We start from the raw sequence: 22,622 nt of genomic DNA on the forward strand, positions 1-22,622 counted from the left end.
TAGTGTAGAAACTTTTTGTTTATTAAATCACTTTGGCATTTCATTACTCTTAAAATTAACTGCTTTAGAAACCAAACTGTGTACAAAATTTGTACAGGCATAATTGACTAATTAATCTACATTGTAAGTGGCCCACTTTATAAATTCACATCACAAGAAATCCATTCCCTTCTATTCCCCGGAACACAGTGTTAAGCAGTGCAGACATTCTGCTTTTTCATCCTCTGCCAGCGTTTTAGTGGCCTTTTTGGCCAGAGTGTGTACATTCACATTTAGTCATTTTAGCAGACGCTTTTATCCAAAGCGACTTACAAATGAGGACAATGGAAGCAATCAAAAAACAACAAAAGATCAATGATATATAAGTGCTATAACAAGTCTCAGTTAGCTTAAACGCAGTACTTGTAGCAAGGGCTTTTAAATAATATAATAAATAAAAAGAAAACAGATAGCATAGAAAAAGAATAGAGCAAGTTAGAGTTATTTTTTATAATTTTATAATAAAATGTAAAGAAAATAGAATACAAAAAGATTAGAAAGGTAGTTTTTTTTTGTATGGAGGCCTTTAGCCTTCAACCCAGTTGTAGTCTAAAGAAAAGCATCATCACTGGCTTCTCATTCTTGAGAATAATAAACAAACTTACTTTAAAAACTTTCATTTTTTTCCCCCTTAAACTGCATACAACTTTAATCTCCTGTGGTCATGCAAATTAAGTGGCAGTTCAAATGTAGAATTTTCATTGACTGTTATTGTATCAACTACACTGTTAATTATTAACATTAATAAATCACATTAACCATACCTCAGTAAAACAGCAGTACAGTATATATACAGTCTGTATACACAGTCTGTCATGCCTGACCGCAATCGTGTCTAACCTCATTCTCTAACAATTTTAACCCTGCTTTCATCTTTCACCTAGCCATTTAATATTTGCTTGGATGCTTCAGAAAAATCTTTAAAGTAAAAACAAGCTGCGGTCACCAACCCATTTCAACGAGCAATCATTTTCAATAATTTGACTCTTGATTTTAATGGAGCATTTATTAAAATATTAACCACTGAACTTTCTAGTGCATCACTTATAAAAATTTACATATGCTTGAATGACCTATAGATGTTACCTTAAATTAAGCATTTTTACTTAAAATATAGATGGTAGACTATAGAATATTGACTGCACATCTAAGCAGATTTAAGTTCCAAAATATGGATTTTCTTGGTTAATCAATTTTCTTGAATCTACTATAAATGTTATCATATTTGTAATACAAAACCCCCAACATGATTTACTTTCTGTAACACTTTCTCAAAACACCAGCTCTTGACTATAGGCACAAAACAGCAAAGTGTTGCATGACTGACCCATAGAAACCTAAAGAAAAAAAAAAATACTGTTACACCCTAACATTTGATTGAAATGAACCAAACGTGCCTTGTCCTTCTTTTACAAGGCACAAAGTCTGTCAAAGCGAGCTGCTCTGGTTAATCTTTCTTACTGAAAATAACACATTATCCAACATTTTCTAATCATATACCAACTGTAATGAGCATTGGTCCATCCAAAATGGGGCTGGTCCACTGCCTCGTGATAATAATTTTTTGTCACAGGGTTTCTTTTGGTCTTTCTGATGTCAAAGGTAGATCACTTGCTGGAGTGCAAAGGATACGCAGTCTCTAAAAAAAGGTGAAAGCATATAGCTGCAAGTTCAGTGCTTTGCACATGGCTTCTTTATACTTTTAAATATAATTTAGTGTTCTTTACGGTTAAATCATGCGTGGAATTACCTGTTTCAATGTACCAGGAGTGATGAGGACAACATAGATCATCCATAAGGGAACCATCAATGTTGAGGAGAGGGTGAACCAGCAGCCAACCGCATAACCCCACCACGGGTATTCAGATGTGTTGTTAAACTTTAGAGGAGTAAATTTGACCAAAGAGAAGACAAATGTGCCCTAAAGAAGCAAAGACATGTATTAAATGTTGTGTAAGTGAATGTAAGTGGTGAAAGCATAATAAAGAGCTCTGATGTTCTTCCATAAAGTTTTACTTTGCTGGAAACTGCAATTCTTTGCTTAATATGACCATATCACATTTAATCACGCAAATCACATACTTACTATACACACAATAGGAGTGATATATTTCCAGCAGTACTTCATTAATGTCAAAGGACGATAACCGATCATGTCAACAATATTGTCATACAGACGATCAGCACCTGAAAAACCAGAGACACAATCAGAGGAAGGAGGTTATACACAAAACAATAAGAAGGAGGTGACCAAATAAATAACCTGCACATAATAAAAGACGCCTAACCAGTTTTGTGCTCTTTTCTTATTGTTTATGATACATGTCCAGAATCTTACTATAAACACAATGCTGAATGGTATGGTGGTGGCTTTGCTTGAAAATCTTAGCTAACAACACAAAAACTGCAGGTTTTAAATAAAGGTGACTGTAGCACCACTAGCGTCCTTGAAGAAAGTACTTAATGCTCCAATTATTCTGGTAAAGTCGTCCCTGAATAGTATAACTGTAAAGTATGGTGTTTGAATAGCATATCCGAAAAGTGGAGCTATCTTTACCACAGTATTTCCACACAAAAACCTACAATCTGTTTGATCGTGGCTGCAGTAATTCATCAAATGATGATCAAATACTGGAGTAGAACATTATTATATTAGTTGTGCAAGGCAGACAGGTTTATACATCATGATTTTAAGCGTCGATCCAGTATTATCACTCACCATAAAACCAGCCAATACATATTGACTGTGCAATGGCAAAAATGAGGAGGGTCATTCCACTGCAGGAATAGTAATCGAATAACTGGAAGATATACAGGCCACCCTATTGAACCGATGCAAAAGAGAGCTCATATTTTTACATTGGTCATTAAGTGATCTAACTTAGACCATTAAGAACAAAATAAACCCATGGTAATGGCTTATTGATGAATATAATCACCTCTGTTACCATCAGGAGGCCAATGAGAAAGCAGCCCACACAAATGAGGAGGAGGAAGAGTTTACGACGGTGTCCTTGGAGGAAGAAGTTGGAATTCATGTCTGTTATGGCGGTCATGAGAGACTCTAAAGACACAAACTGAAAAAGAGAAAGAGGTGTAATTAGTGTTATAATGTAGTACTACCCTGAAAACATATTTACTGTACACTGCATGCACAAAAGTCATGAACCTGGGGTACTTTTTAACAGGATACTGTGTGTAATGCAGTTTTCTGTAGTATATTAAACATATGCTATGTTAAACAACTTCACCTGAGCAGGAGTTAATAGAAACCTAACTGAAGTTTCCACACAGTCAAACACATTATGTACTTGAGAGATGATGTGCCCTCACCTCACTGTCAAGCCCCAGCAGAATAATCATGAGGAAGAAACATATGGACCACAGCTGAGACAGAGGCATCATAGCTACAGCTCGTGGATATGCAATGAAGGCCAAACCAGGACCTGGCAAAACAAGCGATTTGAGACTTAATGTGTAGGAAATGACATAAAGGACATGACTCAAAGGAGCTGCTGTTGTTTAAGTTACCTGACTCTGCTACCATTGAGATATCGACCCCCTGTTCAAAGGCCATGAAGCCCAAAACTGAAAAGATGGCGAAGCCAGCTACAAAGCTGGTTCCACTGTTTAGCAGGCAGAGGTAAACACAATCTCTAGAAGCAGAAAGACAAAGAATGCTATCTAAACCCATCACAGTATCATATTTTCCGGACTATAAGTCGCACTTTTTTTCATAGTTTGGCTGGTCCTGCGACTTATAGTCAGGTGCGACTTATTTATCAAAATTAATTTGACATGAACCAAGAGAAATGAACTAAGAAAAAACATTACCGTCTCCAGCCACGAGAGGGCGCTCTATGCTGCTCAGTGCTCCTGTAGTCTACCACTGAAAACATAGAGCGCCCTCTCGTGGCTGGAGACGGTAATATTTTCTCTTGGTTCTTGGTTGTAAATGAACGCGACTTATAGTCCGGTGCGACTTATATATGTTTTTTTTAACTTATCATGACGTATTTTTGGACTGATGCGACTTATACTCAGGTGCGACTTATAGTCCGAAAAATACAGTAAATGAAAAATGTTCTTGTTATATTGAATCCTGCATATATACAGGTAAGAACATCTGTTGCCTCCACACATACATTTATGGATTTCAATGTAAATTTAATTGAATATGGGTTCTCGTAACATGGGTTCGCTCACTTGTAGCAGTTGTTGTTGTATTTATTGTAGCTTCCCAAAGCTGTAAGGCACCCAATGCAGAGAACGTAGGAGTAAAATATTTGTGTTCCAGCATCCATCCATACCTGGTGGCGAGAGAGAGCAAGTTCACAACTACTGACCAATCCATCACACATGAAGGGTCTGGTCCCACTCAGAAACATCCATGTTTTCGATCCAACTTGATGCAGTAAAGCACCAGTAAACCTGTTATTAATTTATTCCATAATGGAATATGAAAAAGTTGCAAAATAGGCAAGTTACATGAGTAACATTAAACTGGTTGCGTGTTCTCAACATTGCTGCCATTGTGAAAGGGAAAATAGTTTTTCTAGGCTACAGATTTGACTGGTCTGATCGTCATGTGAGTGTACATCATTATAAACAAAAGTAATGAATAAAGTACTATTCATTTTGTTACTTGCACATGTCTTTTCAAGTGAAAAATGCTTAATCATCTCCTACCATCACCACTCATAAAAGATGTGAGATTTGTTTACCTGTGGGTCTGCAAGGCGTGCTGGGTTTGGGTAGAGGTAGAAGTTGATGCCATCGATGGCTCCAGGCAGCGTAATACCTCGTATCAGAAGCACCAGTAGCATAACATATGGAAATGTAGCAGTGAAATATACAACCTGAAAAATCAAGAAAAGAACACTCCCGTTTTAAGATCCAGCATTCCTGATTTAAATGCATATAAACACCATCAACCGTCAATATACAACTCCACTGAGCTTATATATATATATCTATATATCTATATATATATATGCCTTTCAATTGGTTCTCACCTTGCCTGTGGACTTCACTCCCTTCCACACACAGAAGTAGCAAATAATCCAGGACAGTAGAAGACACAGAGCCAGCTCCCATCTCAAACTGCCCAGCTCATTCATACTTCCAGTTATATTCAATACTCGTCTCCTACAAAATACATTCTGTGTAATTCTCTCATAACTTTATTTCCAAATTCATGTATCAACAATGACGAATTGAAAGTTATGCTTGCATTTAGCATTATTACACATTTGGCATTTGAACTGATCATACTTGCACTTTAAATTATTATAAATGAGATTGTAATATGGTCGCCTAAAGAAAGACATTTTGCACAACATCGTAAATACTTAAAGCAGAGCATAACTAGGAAGTTTTATATTCACTACTTAACAGGCCTTCTCTGTGATGTTAAAGGTTTAAATAATTGAATTATTACTTACTTTAAATAAATAAACAAACAAACATATAAATAGCAAATAAAACATTATATTATACACACACACATATTATATATATATATATATATATATATACACAGTATATATAAATCTTCAATTCTGATAATAATAATAACATTTTGGGTATTTTATAAACTTACTCCCAAAATTCTTTAACAGGTGATGATGCATTCTCCATAAAGCTCAGGTTTCTTGTCCCTCCCATTTGGTCAAACTCAACACAGTTCTCTGTTAGGTTGAAAGAAAAAAAAAAAAGTTTCTACAAAACATGATCCATCGAAAATAAAAAAAGACAATAACTACACAACTACACAAATAACTCTTCACAATAACTAGTTTTATAACATACCTGTATTCCACCAGTTCCTGCAGCTAGCCCACGGTAGTTCAGCACTAAAAGAAGAGAAGAGATAGAAGAAAGCCCAGGCCAGAATGATGATGTAGTAGGCACTGGAATAGAGGACGACCACCTGACTCCCATAACCCAGACCTATAGAATATACATGTAAAATATTTATTTATTTAATGATTATTTTTTATGAATTATCTTTGAATTTACACAGGAAATATATTTGAATACAAAACACTAATTCATTTCTAACTATTGCTTTACTTTACAAATCACAAACTTATTAAACCATTATTTATGGGTGATTTATTTTAGCATTTGGGAATAAGAATGGAAGGAGAAAGGCAGGTGTGGAGGCTCAGAGCAAAGAACTTCTGATTTGAATGAACAGTAAAAGCATGTTCATACAGGCTTACATACCGTATTTTCCGGACTATAAGTCACACTTTTTTTCATAGTTCCTGTGACTTATAGTCAGGTGTGACTAATTTATTAAAATTAATTTGACATGAACCAAGAGAAACGAACTAACAGAAAACATTACCGTCTACAGCCGCGAGAGGGCGCTCTATGCTGTCAGAGAAGCTGCTCAGTGCTCCTGTAGTCTACACTAAGCAGCACAGAGCGCCCTCTCGCGGCTGTAGACGGTAATGTTTTCTCCTGGTTCTTGTGTCTAAATAAATGCGACTTATAGTCCGGTGCGACTTATATATGTTTTTTTCCTCGCCATAACGTATTTTTGGACTGATGCGACTTATACTCAGGTGCGACTTATAGTCCAAAAAATACGGTACATACTTTTTTTGTGGATCCAAAATATGGATCCAAGTAGTATAATAGTATAAAATAGTATTATATTTTTGATACCTAAAATGTCAAAGTGGGTGCCTTAATTTTTCATTTTTAGATAAACCTTACACACAATTTCTAAATTATAAAGGTATTTTTCAAGAATTAATTTATTACCGGATTACATATTTAGAATAACTGCACCGTTTACAAAACGTTAAAGTAATGGCTCTGGAAAACTACTAAAAACTGGGAAAATTCAATAAGCAGCAGCAACCTTAATATTTTAAAGTCTGCCACAAACAGAAAGCTTCTCACATTTCTGAGCACTATTGTCTCTACGGCTGTTTACTAGACCACTACAACTATCTAAATTTAACATACAGTAATATGGTTGACACAACAGCATTTACTCCATTGTACATTAACAATGATATTAAAAGTGATTAAAGGTGAATCAATGAAATCTCACCTTCAAATAGTGGGCAGATCTTCCTCCAACAGGTGACAGACCCTTGGCTGGTGTACTGACCCAAAGCAGTCTCCATAAGAAAAAGAGGAATGCCGCAGGCAAACAGAAAGACCACATATGGAATGAAAAACACTCCTAAAAATAGGTGAAAATGAAATTAAGATAATACAATTAATTGTCAAAGTGCAGAAAGAAATGGTAAAATTATTTTTAATAGAACTCACACACACACAGTGCAAGCATATACAAACCTCCTCCATTCTTGTAGCACAGATATGGAAATCTCCACACATTTCCCAAACCAATGATTTGGCCAGCAACAGCTAAGATAAACTCCACTTTACTGGACCACTGGCCTCTTGCTCGGGTTTTAATGCCTGTGTTATTTCTTTCTGAATCTGAATAAGCCAGTTTAAACTGCAAATCTGGATCATGCTGCATTTCACTACAAAGAAAGCAAACACCTGTCAAAACATTGATGGCAGAGAAGCACAAACAAAATTTAGAAAAGACCAGTGATTAAAACATGTAAAGGTCAAAAACAGCAATGAGTCTTTGTTCAGCACCATCTGGTAGTTCCACAGGGTTCGCACTCTTTCATGAACGCCAGATGCAATGACTTTTTAAAAGCACCTTTTATTTTATATCAAGCACCTATCAAATTCACACCCCAGCATATGTAGTGTCATGAAAGACTTCTTACCAGTTACATTTACATTCAAAATTTCACACAGGTAATAATGATGTTTTGAATGTGTAGGTATCATATATTTAGACCGTTTTAGAGCAGTCGTGCTCAAAGGAATTGAATGAAATCCATTGAAGTCAGTAGTATTCAATTTCTCAAATTATTGATAAAAATATATTTTCTTGTATCAAACTTTGTTTTGCTGTAGTTCTTGTACAAGATTTAAATTAAATTTAAAAATTTGCACATACACTCAATAGAGACTTTATTCATTAGTAAATACATTTTCATATTAACCTAGAGCAGCTTCTCAAACATTCAGCAGCTCAAAACTGCAATATATATTTTTTTATATTTCATGAACATTTTAAACCTGGTAAGTGCAAATAAAAAATATATAACTTACTATTTGCTCACTAAGATGCATTTCCAAAGCAAAACCATGCAATTAAAAATCTGCCTTAAACATTGCAATGCAAATGACCATATCCCAAATATAAAAACTCAAAATATGTTTTTCCATACATAAAATACATATTTTATAGTCATGGTTATGTACACTGATTCTAAAAACCACTCAAAAGTTTCCTCCCAGTGACCCTTCTTCACAAAACTTTGAATCTATCATAGGTTTTATCATAAGTAGAATGCAAAATGTTTCAATACTAGCGTTTCAGTCAAATTCTCTGTATACTGTGCATCAACACATGCTCAGTTTTTTTTGTTTTTTTTCTCTTCACACTACCCCATCTCTATTCCCGATCATTGAGCATTGTTTCGTTCTGTCTTTGACATGGCCGTAAAAAAAGACTTTGAAAATTAGTGAGGTCCGGGGTTTTTTTTGTAATGGAGTGTCTATTTACACTTAGTGTACATGGCCCACCTTGTTAGCTAAAGCTATTTACACTAACTCCACCCACCAATGTGTGATTTGGCTAGTCAATACTACAAAAGACAATCAATGAGTATCAGTTTTAGTGGCGCTGATGGTATAATGTGTGATGTGTTTATTTCGCCGTGATCGACCTGGGATCGAATCCACTTTTTCGCATACTTTTTTCTCCCGTTTCAAATTTCTTATCACACCAGAATAGCATTTTATTTTTTAGTTTTACGCGCTTTTTTGAAGCTTTGATTGTGTTTACAATGTGCAATATAACATGTGTTCATGTTTCGCGTGTAAAAAAACACAGTATTTTTCACACAATTCACCTATATGTATACTGCTGTTTTCACTGTCACAAAGCGGGCTGATGTCTTCCTTGTTCTATAAAGTCCCTCCTTCAGAAATACGTAACGAGTTCTGATTGGGCCAGCGGTAACTGTGTTGTGATTCGACAGCAGCTGAGAGCAGGCTGCCCTCCTGGTAACATGATTGGACTAGAACGCACCGCACGTGCTGGAGATGTATTTATAGTCACAGGAGCGTATTTACTGAGATGCGCATGAAAATCGCATTCGTTTTTTTGCACAGCCCTAACATCTAGTTAACAAAGCTAAACGGCATTTCCCTTTGTGTAATACGTTACAGAAACTGTTAAACGCACCAACTTAAATAATAAAATACACTTACCAGTTGTGGTCCATAAACAACACCTTCTCCAGACAAAGAGGGAACTGCTCCGTCTTTCAAGAATAATCTTTGCGCGAATCCGCATTAAACTGATTGAGATTGAGGAAGCTCACTGTCCTCAGCAAAATGAGCTGCACATAGTTTTACATGTGCATTATAATTTTCGGGAACCGAGTTAAACATAAATTGTAACCATTAATCTCAAAGTACAGCGTTCCTGGGAAGCCCAAACAAAGATGATTGGACTCCAAGATAAAAAAAAAAAAACAGCGTTTCAACGACATGGCGACAAAAACAATCAGCTCTTCCTTCTTCTCCGTTGGAGCGCAACAAGGCCACGCCCCCCTGTTTGTGAATTCATGTGGGCGGTGGTTAGTAAAAAAAAACCTCATCGTAGTGACGTCATTACTACAGGAACTAGAGGGCTGTAGTCCAAACGGGTCGTTTTTTTTCATGGGCGAATTCTGTTAAATCAAATATCTCGCTTGGCATTGAACTTTGAGCTTTAGAATTTTACAGATATTATTTATACTCTAACAACAACATTACACACTAACTAAAGTTTAAAACATGGGATCACGAAGAAGGGGACCTTTAAATGAAAATGAAGAATGTAATAAAAATTTGAAAATAAAGTATCAGGTACGGTTAGAATAGGTGTATGGATGGCTTTATTGTCCCAATAGTGTGGCATCCATTTAATAATTTGATTTAAAATGTCAATTTACACGCAGTAAGTTAATATTGCATACTGTTTTACAATGTACTACAATACTGAGGTGCAGATAATTGCCACTATTTGCAATAAGTAGTAACATTTTTACATAGCGTGAATAGATTCTATAGCTATTTGCACTTAGTGTAAATACCATATCACAAAATTTTTTTGCTATTTGCACTAGCATCGATTGCTACACTTGGTGCCTTTATATAATAACCCCCTTATTATAGAATTGTGGTATAATAACCCCTGTAAATACAACTAATTATATACACTATTAACACTTTAAAAGAGACAGAAATGTAGATGTTTGTGAAAGATGTTTTCTCTGTTTTGGAGGGATGTTCATTTTTAAATCATACCCTATTTATTGCATCAAAGTTTGTTAATACTTTACTATATTTATGGGGTGTAAAAATTTATCAGTTGTTTATTATTCATGCAGCCATACATATTGCTGTTATAGTTTTTATTTATAACCAATATATAGCTGATAACTTTGTCTAGTGCTCTCATCAATGTTTATAGCATGATTTGTGAAAGGTTAACTACTATACTGAATGACTTAGCATAGATTTCTTAATGGCTAGGGTATTTCATTTAATTATGTACCCTACTTGTTTAACTAAGTGTTAAATGCTACAGGTTTTGACAGCATTGATAATGTTTCTGACAGGTAATACCTCCCCCCTTACTGAACGTCATTGTCAGCAATAACCTGTCCATGGACCATGGGAGTTCTGCCAGTTTAAGTGCCGGCAATTATTGTGTATTATTAATATTGTATTTAAAATAACCAAAACCCTATATAAAAAAAATAATAAACCAAAATTATTTCAAATCTTTTGGAAATTAGATAAGAAAGATATTACTGACCCTAAACCACAATTCCCTTCTTTATCAACTTTCTAAATTGTCAAATTAAGTAAAAAAAAAGAATTATAATAGCTGGATCTGGCAACGCGGAGGCTGCATCTGCACTCTCGCTTACAACTCTACAAAGACTTGTTCACTTCAGCAGCATCTCTGAGCAATCATTTTCATACCACAGATGGTAAATATTCTGAATTAAACATGCAGACATTCAATATGAGGAGTTTAGCAGCAAATTGATATAATGTTAATATTCACACAAGCACTTAACACTATCATGGTAATACTCCTGAAATATGAAATGAACATTAATTTAACAGCATTATATGTAACATACAACCATAATAAACATAACAGATAAGAAAAAAATACGAAGAAACATAGGTATTTAAAAGAACAAACATCAAATTCAAACAAAATTTTAAATGCAATGCAGAGAATTCTGGGAACATCAGTTTACGGTTTTTCCCTGTACATTTTATAATACTGTAGTATTTTCACTGTTTTTTACAGTTAAAATCACAGTCATTTTTTACAGTATACCATCCTTATTTAATCCAAACAAAGAGCCTTGAGCATCAGTTAACAAAATAGCCTATTGTTAATATATATCAAATATATATATTTGTTTTGAAGTCTTGAGCGGTAATCTTCCCAATAATAATTTGTTGGTATAATAACAATAATTAAAAAGATGAATGTATGTATATAAGTATGTATGTATGTATGTGTATATATGTATGTATGTATGTATGTATGTATATGTATGTATGTATGTATATGTATGTATGTATGTATGTATGTATGTATGTATGTATGTATGTATATATATATATATATATATATATATATATATATATATATATATATTCTTTTTTTATTATTATTATTAAATGTAGATGGCAATGAGTACATGTTATTTACACAACTCCTCACAGCTGAAATAATTTTGTGTCCCCAAAACAAGAGGCACTGCAGGGTGCTTAGTCACATTCCCTTCTCTTGCTCTAATTGTTTAGTGCGGTGACCTTACAATATGTGAAATAAATTAAACAGGCCGATACATTTCGTAATGATCCCATTGACACCTGGGGACCAGTATAGATACTCCAGGAGGTCCATGGAGAAGATATATAAAACAAAAAGAAACGTACGTTTTCAACATGTTTCTTTCTATTAACTAACTTTTGACATAATCAACTGTTAAGCTAATATAATGTCACAAATTTATGATAAAGTTTTACTTTCTTTATACAGCCAAATCATGTTCATGTGGATGAAATGTTCATGGTGAAAAAAGACAAGTCCTTAAAAGACAGTAATAAACACATGGCATTATATTGCGTTCATTAGCATTGCAACTTCTATGTATAAGGTATTTCTCTAACGAAATCCAAAAATACATTAAAGATGCAATTTAAACAAAGGAACAGGTTTATTGTGACAGGTGGCATTTTGACTAGAGTGAGGCGGGTAACGTTAAATATCCTGCCTGCACATGCTTAATCATAACCACAAACAGCACTCGACGCAACCCTGACGAACGCACTATTTATCGTCACGGAGCAGAGACAGTATTGTCCCTTATGATCTGAATATAGAGGAGGAGGAAACTTACTCCGTTATTGCGCTTGTCTTCATGCCCTTTGGCCTATATTCAGCAGCCGAACACTAGTGTTGTTCAAACCCACGCTGAGGAGGAGACGCCGGGTGCAAAGTGAAACACTGCTAAAAAACAAAATCCCAAAACAGTTCAACTACACAGGTATTCTCAGCGCTCAACTGAACCTCGTCAATAAATTAGAAAGCACTGAAAACAATGCAGACCGATAACGAAAAGCTGTTACCTGATGCAGGCGACGACGGGTCAAAAGTTCAGGAAGTCTAACGCGATGAAGTTAGGCTTAATTCAGTGTGATTCGGTGGTTAAAATGCAGTCGCTGAAGCCCACCCCTCTCATACTCTCCACCTTTCGTAAGGGAAAACGAGTCCATACAGTACCGACAGTGTAGAATCACGTGTGTGTGTATTTGGGCGTGTGTGTCTAACATCAAGGCGGGGCTTATAACTGAACAACAATGAATGACAGCATGTGAAGGAGCCACTTTAGCCCTAGACTGCTTTGAGAACACGGCCTGGAACATGTTCAGGGAGGCACGTCTGTTTGGAGGAATATACAATATGCAATATGCAACTCTGTGACTGGATACATAGAGAAGTGCGTTGAGGATGTCACTGTTGAAAATCTGTAATTATGCATGCCAACCCAAAGCCTTGGCTAACAGTTGAGGTCCATGCCCTGCTCAGACAGAGGGATGCTGCCTTCAAACTGGGTGAGGAAGGGCTTCTCAGGTCAGCAGGAGCTCAGCTTTCCAAAGCCATCAGGAAAGCAAAATGCCAGTATGGACATGAAAATTAACAACCACTTCTGCGATACTAAGCATGCCAGACGCATGTCTGTAAGGGCATCCAGGCCCTAACGGATTATAAAATCACATCACATGTCAACAACAGTGACACTCACCTCCCTGACTTGTTGAATGACTTCTATGGATGTTTTGAAGCTTTGAATAACACACAGGCACTTAAATCCATGCCCTCCCCTGAGGAGCAGGTGCTCTGTCTGGCTTCAGCTGATGTAAAAAGGACACTATCTAGAGTGAATTCATGGAAAGCTGCAGGCCCAGACAACATTGAAGGAAGAGTGCTCAGGGACTGTGCTGACCAACTGGCAGATGTCTTCACTGACATCTTCAACATCTGAGCCTGGCTCTGGTCTCTGCATGCTTCAAAAAGACCACCATAATCCCGGTGCCAAAGAAGTCAATGTTGACATGTTTCAATCATTATCGGCCTCAGTTAGAAATAATTACGCAAATTACGACTGTGCTCTATCTATTTTTTTGCTTATTACATTTCCGCCAACGGACACATAGTTGCAACAGAAGCAAAGCATCAAACTTCTGCTCACCAAGCAACACCGACCTTCATCCGGTGTGGAACAAGGTTTGTGAATGGACCGGAGCGAATGAATTCCCCTCCCCGCTCAAAACGTAGTCAGTGGTTGTAGCTCCACTCCGGGTTTTTCCTTTTTCATCACTAGGAATCTGTTCCTACAAGTGTCGAGTCGACTCGTGTCTATTAAGTAAACCTGGTTCCGCGCTGATATTGGTAGTACAGATAAATGCCTTGCCTGCTTTAATTAATCATGTACACAAGCATATTTAATACAATCATACCAACAATCAATACATCTATGAAAGCAATGCATGTCTCTTGTAGGCAACTCGTCATTGTTCTTTCCTTCTCTCAGAGATAAAACCTATGCCTTTACTTTTGTGTGTTGTCCTCATTACTGTCAAATATTTGAATACAGTTTTTTTTCAAGCTTTTATAACCTATCAAGCCGGCAGTTGACAGAATTTTTAATGTGTTTTACAGTAGCAAATAGAAGTGCGAGGGTTACCATCTATACACGTCTAAATTAATTTGTTTTTAGAAACACGTTGGTTGCTTTTGAATCTTGTAATTTAATTCATTTAATTACAATTTCAATTAGTAAGTATTTCTTTTAACGCAGGGGTTCGTCTTTAAACTAGAGATAACGTGATTCAGTGTATCTTTGAAAGTAAAGAGCAAACGAGAATTCAAAACACATTTACAGTTGAATTTCGAGATGATATCTAGTTGTTGAATTTCGATGGGAAAACGCAATTCTTATAGTCTACCACAAGAGGCCACTGTTGATTTGGTAAATGGCGTTTCATTCCACAAACCGCAATGTTTTGAAAGTACTACTGCATGATAGAGGAAAGTTTTTTTTTTTTAACAACAGGTCTACTCCTTATATCTCTCCTTAAACATTGTCAAAAATGGAATTGATTGTGACCAGTATTCCAGCATCTGTATTCCACCTAGATTTATGTAGGCCTAATTTGTTTCAATTCTACAAACACTCACTTGAATGAGTAGTTCTGGAGGATTATGCTTGGAGAATGTCATATGGACTCTCTAGCAATTACACATTGCGTAGTGAAGCACAAACAGAACATATTCGATTCAGGTATGTCAGCATTCTTTCTTTCCTGATGGCATTTGGCAAAGCAAATGGCATGGTGTCCAGTTACTTGGGTAAAGTTGGTTTTATATTCGCACATTCGCCACTTTTCCCACATTTCCGCGTTCAATAACTTTCAAATTATATGTGCAAGAAAGTTTTTCTTGGCAAATTCTGATCAGCGACATCATTGTGAACCAAACAGAATGGTTTCAAAATCGATCAAAATGGCCAAATATTGTTTTTATGGCATATTTAGAAGCGAATGTCCGCTGAATGTCCAACGTAGTGCTGGATATTCGTTAGGCACCGTCTAAAAAGTTCGATGTTTTTTTTTCATTGTGTGCGATCAGACAAGTATTCTAGAGCCAACCACAAATGTGCCAGCAAATATCACTTACATGATGTCTTCTAATGCTATAGGTTTTCCTTGAGCAACAATAGAAATTATACAGATGGTGTTTGAAGATATGTTTAAGAATTAAAAAATAATAAACGTACATAAAGTATAATTTAGTGTATAATTTAACAATTCAGACAAGTGGAAAATCAAGTGTAATCTCTTGAACATAGTTAATGGCATAGTTAAAACAACATTTTTATATATTTATTTACCTCAAAATGAACATGAACTGTGTTGATGTGTTGGTTTTAACAATGACATATGATTTCTTTTAATAGGTTTTAAAAGCATGGGTCAACTTCTCCGAAGCAAGTTGGAACATCTTGTCTGGATCATACAGAACATACTACAGCCGTGTCTTGCATTTTATTCACCTTTGTTGTTTTTGTCTGATTTTAAGTATAAGAAAGACGTAACAGTGTTCTCCAGGTCTTGATTGGAAAAAATGGCTGAACTCTTTGATGTTTTTCTGTTTTATGAAATCTTTGTTTAACATTAAACTCTCACAATTCATGTGCATTGATTAATGTCTGCAATCCTGCAAAAATTTTACTTTGCCTGGTACTGAATCCATCAGATTATTGACAAGTATTCAGAAATCATGACAGAAAACACAATGTTGATTTTGGGTGAACATTTCAAAAACTATGGCAAAACTTTCTTCAAGATGGATTATAAAGAATTTGTGCTTCACATATTTAATTTGACCATCACTGTTTTTATGGGATTCCTCAATGACAAGTCACCCACTTCAACAGCTTTTGAAAGAAGGGAACATGCTAAAGTAGCGATATATTTATGTGACCCAAGTTAACATAAATCCAGTCTTGTATTGTAGATGTATGTAGTGTAGACATTGAAAAAGATCCATACCTATGCACTTGTCCACTGACACAAATTCCAGTTCAATAACTTAAAAAAAGGCTGACATTGAGGCAAAACAGGCTGCTAAATATTTATGTGACCTTGTAGAACATATCAGAAGTCTTGAAATACAAGTATTGGCCATAAAACATGCATATGCAGCATCACTGTGTTTCTTAATAGACACACCATAACATCACTTCCAGTTCAATACGTCTGCAAAAAAAGGCCCACACTGTTAACAATGAAGTTGCTATTAATCTGACCTTCTTCATCATATCAGAAGTCATAAAAGAACAAGGATTTGCTCTAAATTATACATTTACCACATCTCTCTATTGCTTCATAGACACACCATGACTTCACTTGCAGTTCAATACCTTCTTAAAAGAGGCTCACACAGTTACAAAACAAGTTGCTAAATAATTATCTGACCTGGTAGAGCATCCCAGAAATCTGGAAATACAATTATGGCCCATGAAACCTACATTTGCAGTATCCATGTGATTCTTCATAGACACACCATTACTTCACTTGCAGTTCAATACCTTCTTAAAAGAGGCTCACACAGTTACAAAACAAGCTGCTAAAGAGTTATCTGACCTGGTAGAGCATCCCAGAAGTCTTGAAATACAAGTATTGCCCATAAAACCTACATTTGCAGCAACCTTGTGTTTCTTCATAGACAGACTATTATTTCACTTCCAGGGTAATTGCTTTCCAAAGAAGGCTAACTCTGTTACCAATCAAGTTGCTAAATAATTATCTGACCTGGTAGAGCATCCCAGAAGTCTGGAAATACAACTATTGCCCATGAAACCTACATTTACAGTATCCATGTGATTCTTCATAGACACACCATTACTTCACTTGCAATTCAATACCTTCTTAAAAGAAGCTCACACAGTTACAAAACAAGCTGCTAAAGAATTATCTGACCTCGTAGAGCATCCCAGAAGTCTTGAAATACAAGTATTGCCCATAAAACCTACATTTGCAGCAACCTTGTGTTTCTTCATAGACACACTATTATTTCACTTCCAGGGTAATAGGTTTCCAAAGAAGGCTAACTCTGTTACCAATCAAGTTGCTAAATAATTATCTGACCTGGTAGAGCATCCCAGAAGTCTGGAAATACAAGTATTGCCCATGAAACCTTCATTTGCAGTATCCATGTGATTCTTCATAGACACACCATTACTTCACTTGCAATTCAATACCTTCTTAAAAGAAGCTCACACAGTTACAAAACAAGCTGCTAAAGAATTATCTGACCTGGAAGAGCATCCCAGAAGTCTGGAAATACAAGTATTGCCCATGAAACCTACATTTGCAGTATCCATGTGATTCTTCATAGACACACCATTACTTCACTTGCAATTCAATACCTTCTTAAAAGAAGCTCACACAGTTACAAAACAAGCTGCTAAAGCATTATCTGACCTGGAAGAGCATCCCAGAAGTCTGGAAATACAAGTATTGCCCATGAAACCTACATTTGCAGTATCCATGTGATTCTTCATAGACACACCATTACTTCACTTGCAATTCAATACCTTCTTAAAAGAAGCTCACACAGTTACAAAACAAGCTGCTAAAGAATTATCTGACCTCGTAGAGCATCCCAGAAGTCTTGAAATACAAGTATTGCCCATAAAACCTACATTTGCAGCAACCTTGTGTTTCTTCATAGACACACTATTATTTCACTTCCAGGGTAATAGGTTTCCAAAGAAGGCTAACTCTGTTACCAATCAAGTTGCTAAATAATTATCTGACCTGGTAGAGCATCCCAGAAGTCTGGAAATACAAGTATTGCCCATGAAACCTTCATTTGCAGTATCCATGTGATTCTTCATAGACACACCATTACTTCACTTCCAGTTCAATACTTTTCCAAAGAAGGCTATCACTGTTACCAATCAAGTTGCTAAATATTTATCTGAACTTCTTCATCATATCAAAAGTCTTAAAACAACAAGTATTTGCTCTTAATGATACATTTACAACATCTTTCTATTTCTGTATAGAGACACTGACCCTCACTTCCAGTTCAATAACTTTTTAAAAGAGGCCCACACTGTTACCAATCAAGTTGCTAAATAATTATGTGACCTTGTCGAACATATCAGAAGTCTTGAAATACAAGTATTGGCCATAAAACCTACATTTGCAGCATACCTGTGATTCTTCATAGACACAGCATTACTTCACTTCCAGTGCAATAACTTTTTAAAAGAGGCTCACACTGTTACAAAACAAGCTGCTACATAATTTTGTGACCCTCTTCAACATATCAGAAGTCAGGAAATACAAGTATTGGCCATAAAATATACATTTGCAGCATCCCTATGATTCTTCATAGACACAGCATTACTTCACTTCCAGTGCAATACATTTTTAACAGAGGCTCACACTGTTACAAAACAAGCTGCTACATAATTATGTGACCTTGTAAAACATATCAAAAGTCTTGAAATACAAGTATTGGCCATAAAACCTACATTTGCAGCATCCCTGTGTTTCTTCATAGACACACCACAACTTCACTTCCAGTTCAATAACTTTCCAAAGACGGCTCACACTGTTACAAAACAAGCTGCTAAATAATTATGTGACCTTGTAGAACATATCAGAAGTCTTGAAATACAAGTATTGGCCATAAAACCTACATTTGCAGCATACCTGTGATTCTTCATAGACACAGCATTACTTCACTTCCAGTTCAATACCTTTCCAAAGAAGGCTATCACTGTTACCAATCAAGTTGCTAAATATTTATCTGAACTTCTTCATCATATCAAAATTCTTACAAGAACAAGTATTTGCTCTTAATGATACATTTACAGCATCTCTGTATTTCTTTATAGAGACACTTACCCTCACTTCCAGTTCAATAACTTTTTAAGAGGCTCACACTGTTACAAAACAAGCTGCTACATAATTATGTGACCCTCTACATCATATCAAAAGTCTTAAAAGTACAAGTATTTGCTCTAAAAGATACATTACAACATCCATGTAATATATATATATATATATATATATATATATATATATATATATATATATATATATATATATATTTATATACATATATATATATATATATAAACCATACAGAATATTGTACTAAGCATTAAACCTGAAACAAATTAGACATTTTTTAAATTTAAAGGAAAACTAGGTTTTATTTTATGCCACTGTCCATGGTCCTGATGCTACTTCTACCTTAACATTTCCATTTTTGCAGTATTTGGCCAAGTTAACCCCAAATCACTTTGTTATTAAGCACACTCCAAAGGGAACACTATACCATGGGGATTGGCTTATGTAATACATTTAGTTGACTTTGAAAAGCAGCTATGCATATATATATATATATATTGGATGGAGGGGAGAGAGACACCAATGAACTTCTCAGCTGCTCTCACTTGCGTTGCAGAGTCTTTCAGCAGGACGCGTTGCAGGCGCCATATCACACAGTGATGCAGCTCGACAGGATGGTCTCGATGGTGCCTCTGTAGAAGGTGTACATGATCGGGGGTGGGGCTCTGGCTCTTCTCAGTTTGCAGAGGAAGTAGAGACGCTGCTGTGATTTCTTGGCCAGTGCTTCTGTGTTTTCAGTCCAGGAGAGGTCCTCTGTGATGTGCACACCCGGGAACTTGGTGCTGCTCACTCTCTCCACAGTCGCACCATTGATGGTCAGAGGAACATGCTGAGTGTGTGCTCTCCTGAAGTCAACAACAATCTCCTTTGTCTTCTCCACATTCAGAGAGAGATTGTTGTCTAATGGGACCCACCACAGTCGTGTCATCTGCAAATTTAATAAAGAGGTTGTAGTTGTGTGATGGTATGCAGTCGTGGGTCAGCAGCTTGAAGAGGAGGGGGCTCAGCACACATCCTTGGGGGGTCCCAGTATTTAGTGTGATGGTGCTGGATGTGTTACTGCCGACCCGTACTGCCTGAGGCCTTCCAGTCAGAAAGTCCAACAGACAGTTGCACCGCAAAGTGTTAAGCCTAAGCTGGACCAGTTTGTACTGTAAATGAGCTGTTGAGGGATGATTGTGATGAAAGCTGAACTGAAGTTTATGAACAGCATTCTGACGTATGAGTCCTTTTTGTCTATATGTGTGAGTGCTGAGTGGACTCAGTGACGATGGCATTATCGGTAGACAGGTTGAACCGATATGCAAACTGGAAAGGGTCCAGGGAGGGGGGAGGGCAGACTTGATGTGGTGCATGACTAGCCTTTCAAAGCACTTCATGAGGATGGGAGTAAGTGCAACAGGATGGTAGTCATTGAAGCAGGATGGAGATGGCTTCTTCATGACTGGAATTAAGGATGGTAATTTTGAAGCTTGTGGGAACAACAGCCTGACTAAGTGAGATGTTGAAAATGTCTGTGAAGACATCAGTGAGTTCTGCTGCACAGTCTCTCAGTACATGCCCAGGAATGTTGTCTGGACCTGGAGCTTTGCGTGCGTTGATCCTGCTGAAGGATCTCCTCACGTTGTCTGGGGTCTGCGTTATCACCTGGTCACCGGGAGGAGGTGGAGTCTTCTGTGCAGTGGTGCTGTTTTGTTGCTCAAAGCAAGGGAAGAAGGTGTTCAGCTCATTCAGCAGAGAGGTGTTGTTGTCACAGGTCTGTGGTGGGGGCTTGTAGACCATAATGGTCTGTATCCCCTGCCACAGGCTCTGAGTGTCTCTGCTGTCACTGAATGGATGGGCTAACTTCCTGGAGTACTGTCTCTTAGCCTCTCTGATGCCGCAGGACAGGTTGGCCCTGGCTGTTCTCAAGCCCACCTCATCTCCTGCTCTGAAGGCAGTGTTCCATGTCTTCAGGAGTCTGTAGACTTCACCTGTCATCCACGGTTTCTGGTTGGCCCAGACAGTGATGTTTTTTTTTTAATTCAGTGATGTCATCATCTCAGTTAAATAGTATCTAAACTAGCTATCTAAACTAGTATCTCAGTTTAAATAGTATCTGTGCAATCATTTGCAATCAAGTCAACGATATTGTTTTAAATGAAGTGTCCCCAACTAAGCAAGCCAGAGGCGACAGTGGCAAGGAACCAAACCTCCATCGGTGACAGAATGGAGAAAAGACCTTGGGAGAGACCAGGCTCAGTCGGGGGGCCAGTTCTCATCTGACCAGACAAAACCAGCAGTTCAATGTCAGGTTGCAGCAAAGCCAGATTGGAAGAAGAATCATCTGTTTCCTGTGGTCTTGTCCTGGTGGTCCTCTGAAACAGGGTCTTTACAGGGGATCTGTATCAGTTGGGGCTGTAGTTGTCCTGGTCTCGGCTGTCTTTCAGGGCTGTAGAGGTCCTTTCTAGATGCTGATCCACCATCTGGTCTGGATACGTTTTGGATCCGGGTGGCTGCAGTGACCCTCTGACTTGGATACAGACTGGATCTGGTGGCTACGGTGACCTCAGAATAAGAGATAAACTGACTAAGATTAGCGTAGATGCCATTCTTCTACCGATGTAGCAAATACATTGGGTGTTATGGGAAGTGTTCCCGGTTCCGGTTTACCTTGATCATAAGTAATAATTATAATTGATAAGAATGAAATATTAAAATAAAAGGAACAGGAAAACAGACTCGGGGTTACATCATCTGAATACACCACACAATTTTTGTCTGATTGGTACATGTAAAATGTTTTTATATCTTATGTCAACAATTCCACCCCCCCCCCACCCGTAAAGGTCAGCGCAGGGTTGATATGACATGACAATGAGGTGATACAGATAAGCTCAGTTAAAAATACAGATGCAACTGTGGTTTCTTATCCTACATCCTGTTGAAACATTACTTAATACTAAGAAAATGTACCTTATATGTGTCAACTGAAGAATATAAATAATATAAATGAGTAATCCTTGAGTACACCAAACGACTAATATCAAACATAAACCAAACACTACAAAAGTAATTCCATAACATATCGAATACGCAAGACACCTTTATTGCTGTTTAAACACACTTTCAGCATAAGCTCCTATAAGAGCTTACCAAAAAACGCTTGTTTTCAATTTACATATGAAGTCAACAGGCAGAAATGGCATAGTGAATACCCTGGTGCTTTGCTCCTCTGTTTGGCCTTTTTCTGATTTTACACATACAGAGCAAAACACCTGTTTTGACACTGCAATTATTAGAAAGTAGATAGGATTATAATTAATCTCTGTGTGTCTAACATGGAAATAAACTGTTTGTTCAAAGTGCTTTATACCTGATGCCAGCAAAATGTCTATGGCCAACCTTTTCCATTAGTGGCACATAATCTCCATGAAAGACAGCACACACATTCAGTACATATA

At 36.8% G+C, this 22,622-nt stretch overlaps 1 protein-coding gene across 4 annotated transcripts; it reads right to left on the reverse strand.

The window, feature by feature from the left end:
* LOC128015795 (sodium- and chloride-dependent GABA transporter 2) lies at positions 1 to 13,001 on the reverse strand. 4 transcript variants are annotated; one of them, XR_008183999.1, is made up of 17 exons: positions 12,814 to 13,001; positions 12,585 to 12,694; positions 7,363 to 7,556; positions 7,112 to 7,246; positions 5,851 to 5,991; positions 5,642 to 5,729; positions 5,055 to 5,187; positions 4,764 to 4,898; positions 4,246 to 4,349; positions 3,571 to 3,695; positions 3,373 to 3,485; positions 2,979 to 3,116; positions 2,759 to 2,861; positions 2,126 to 2,226; positions 1,790 to 1,960; positions 1,544 to 1,678; positions 1 to 1,376 (listed from the first exon to the last, which is right to left on the reverse strand). XR_008183999.1 is itself a non-coding variant. In XM_052599959.1 (16 exons), exons 2-16 carry the CDS (start codon positions 12,605 to 12,607, stop codon positions 1,607 to 1,609), a joined length of 1,776 nt encoding a protein of 591 aa, XP_052455919.1. In that variant the 5' UTR covers positions 12,608 to 12,691; positions 12,814 to 13,001; the 3' UTR covers positions 1 to 1,606. The 4 variants fall into 4 exon arrangements, 2 of the variants coding, with proteins under 2 accessions (XP_052455919.1, XP_052455920.1); XR_008183998.1 differs by having other exon boundaries at positions 1,540 to 1,678; XM_052599959.1 differs by having other exon boundaries at positions 1 to 1,678; positions 12,585 to 12,691.
* Between the last annotated feature and the right edge of the window lie 9,621 nt (positions 13,002 to 22,622).

Source organism: Carassius gibelio, chromosome A6 (genome assembly GCF_023724105.1).
Source record: "Carassius gibelio isolate Cgi1373 ecotype wild population from Czech Republic chromosome A6, carGib1.2-hapl.c, whole genome shotgun sequence".
Classification (NCBI taxonomy): Eukaryota; Metazoa; Chordata; class Actinopteri; order Cypriniformes; family Cyprinidae; genus Carassius; species Carassius gibelio.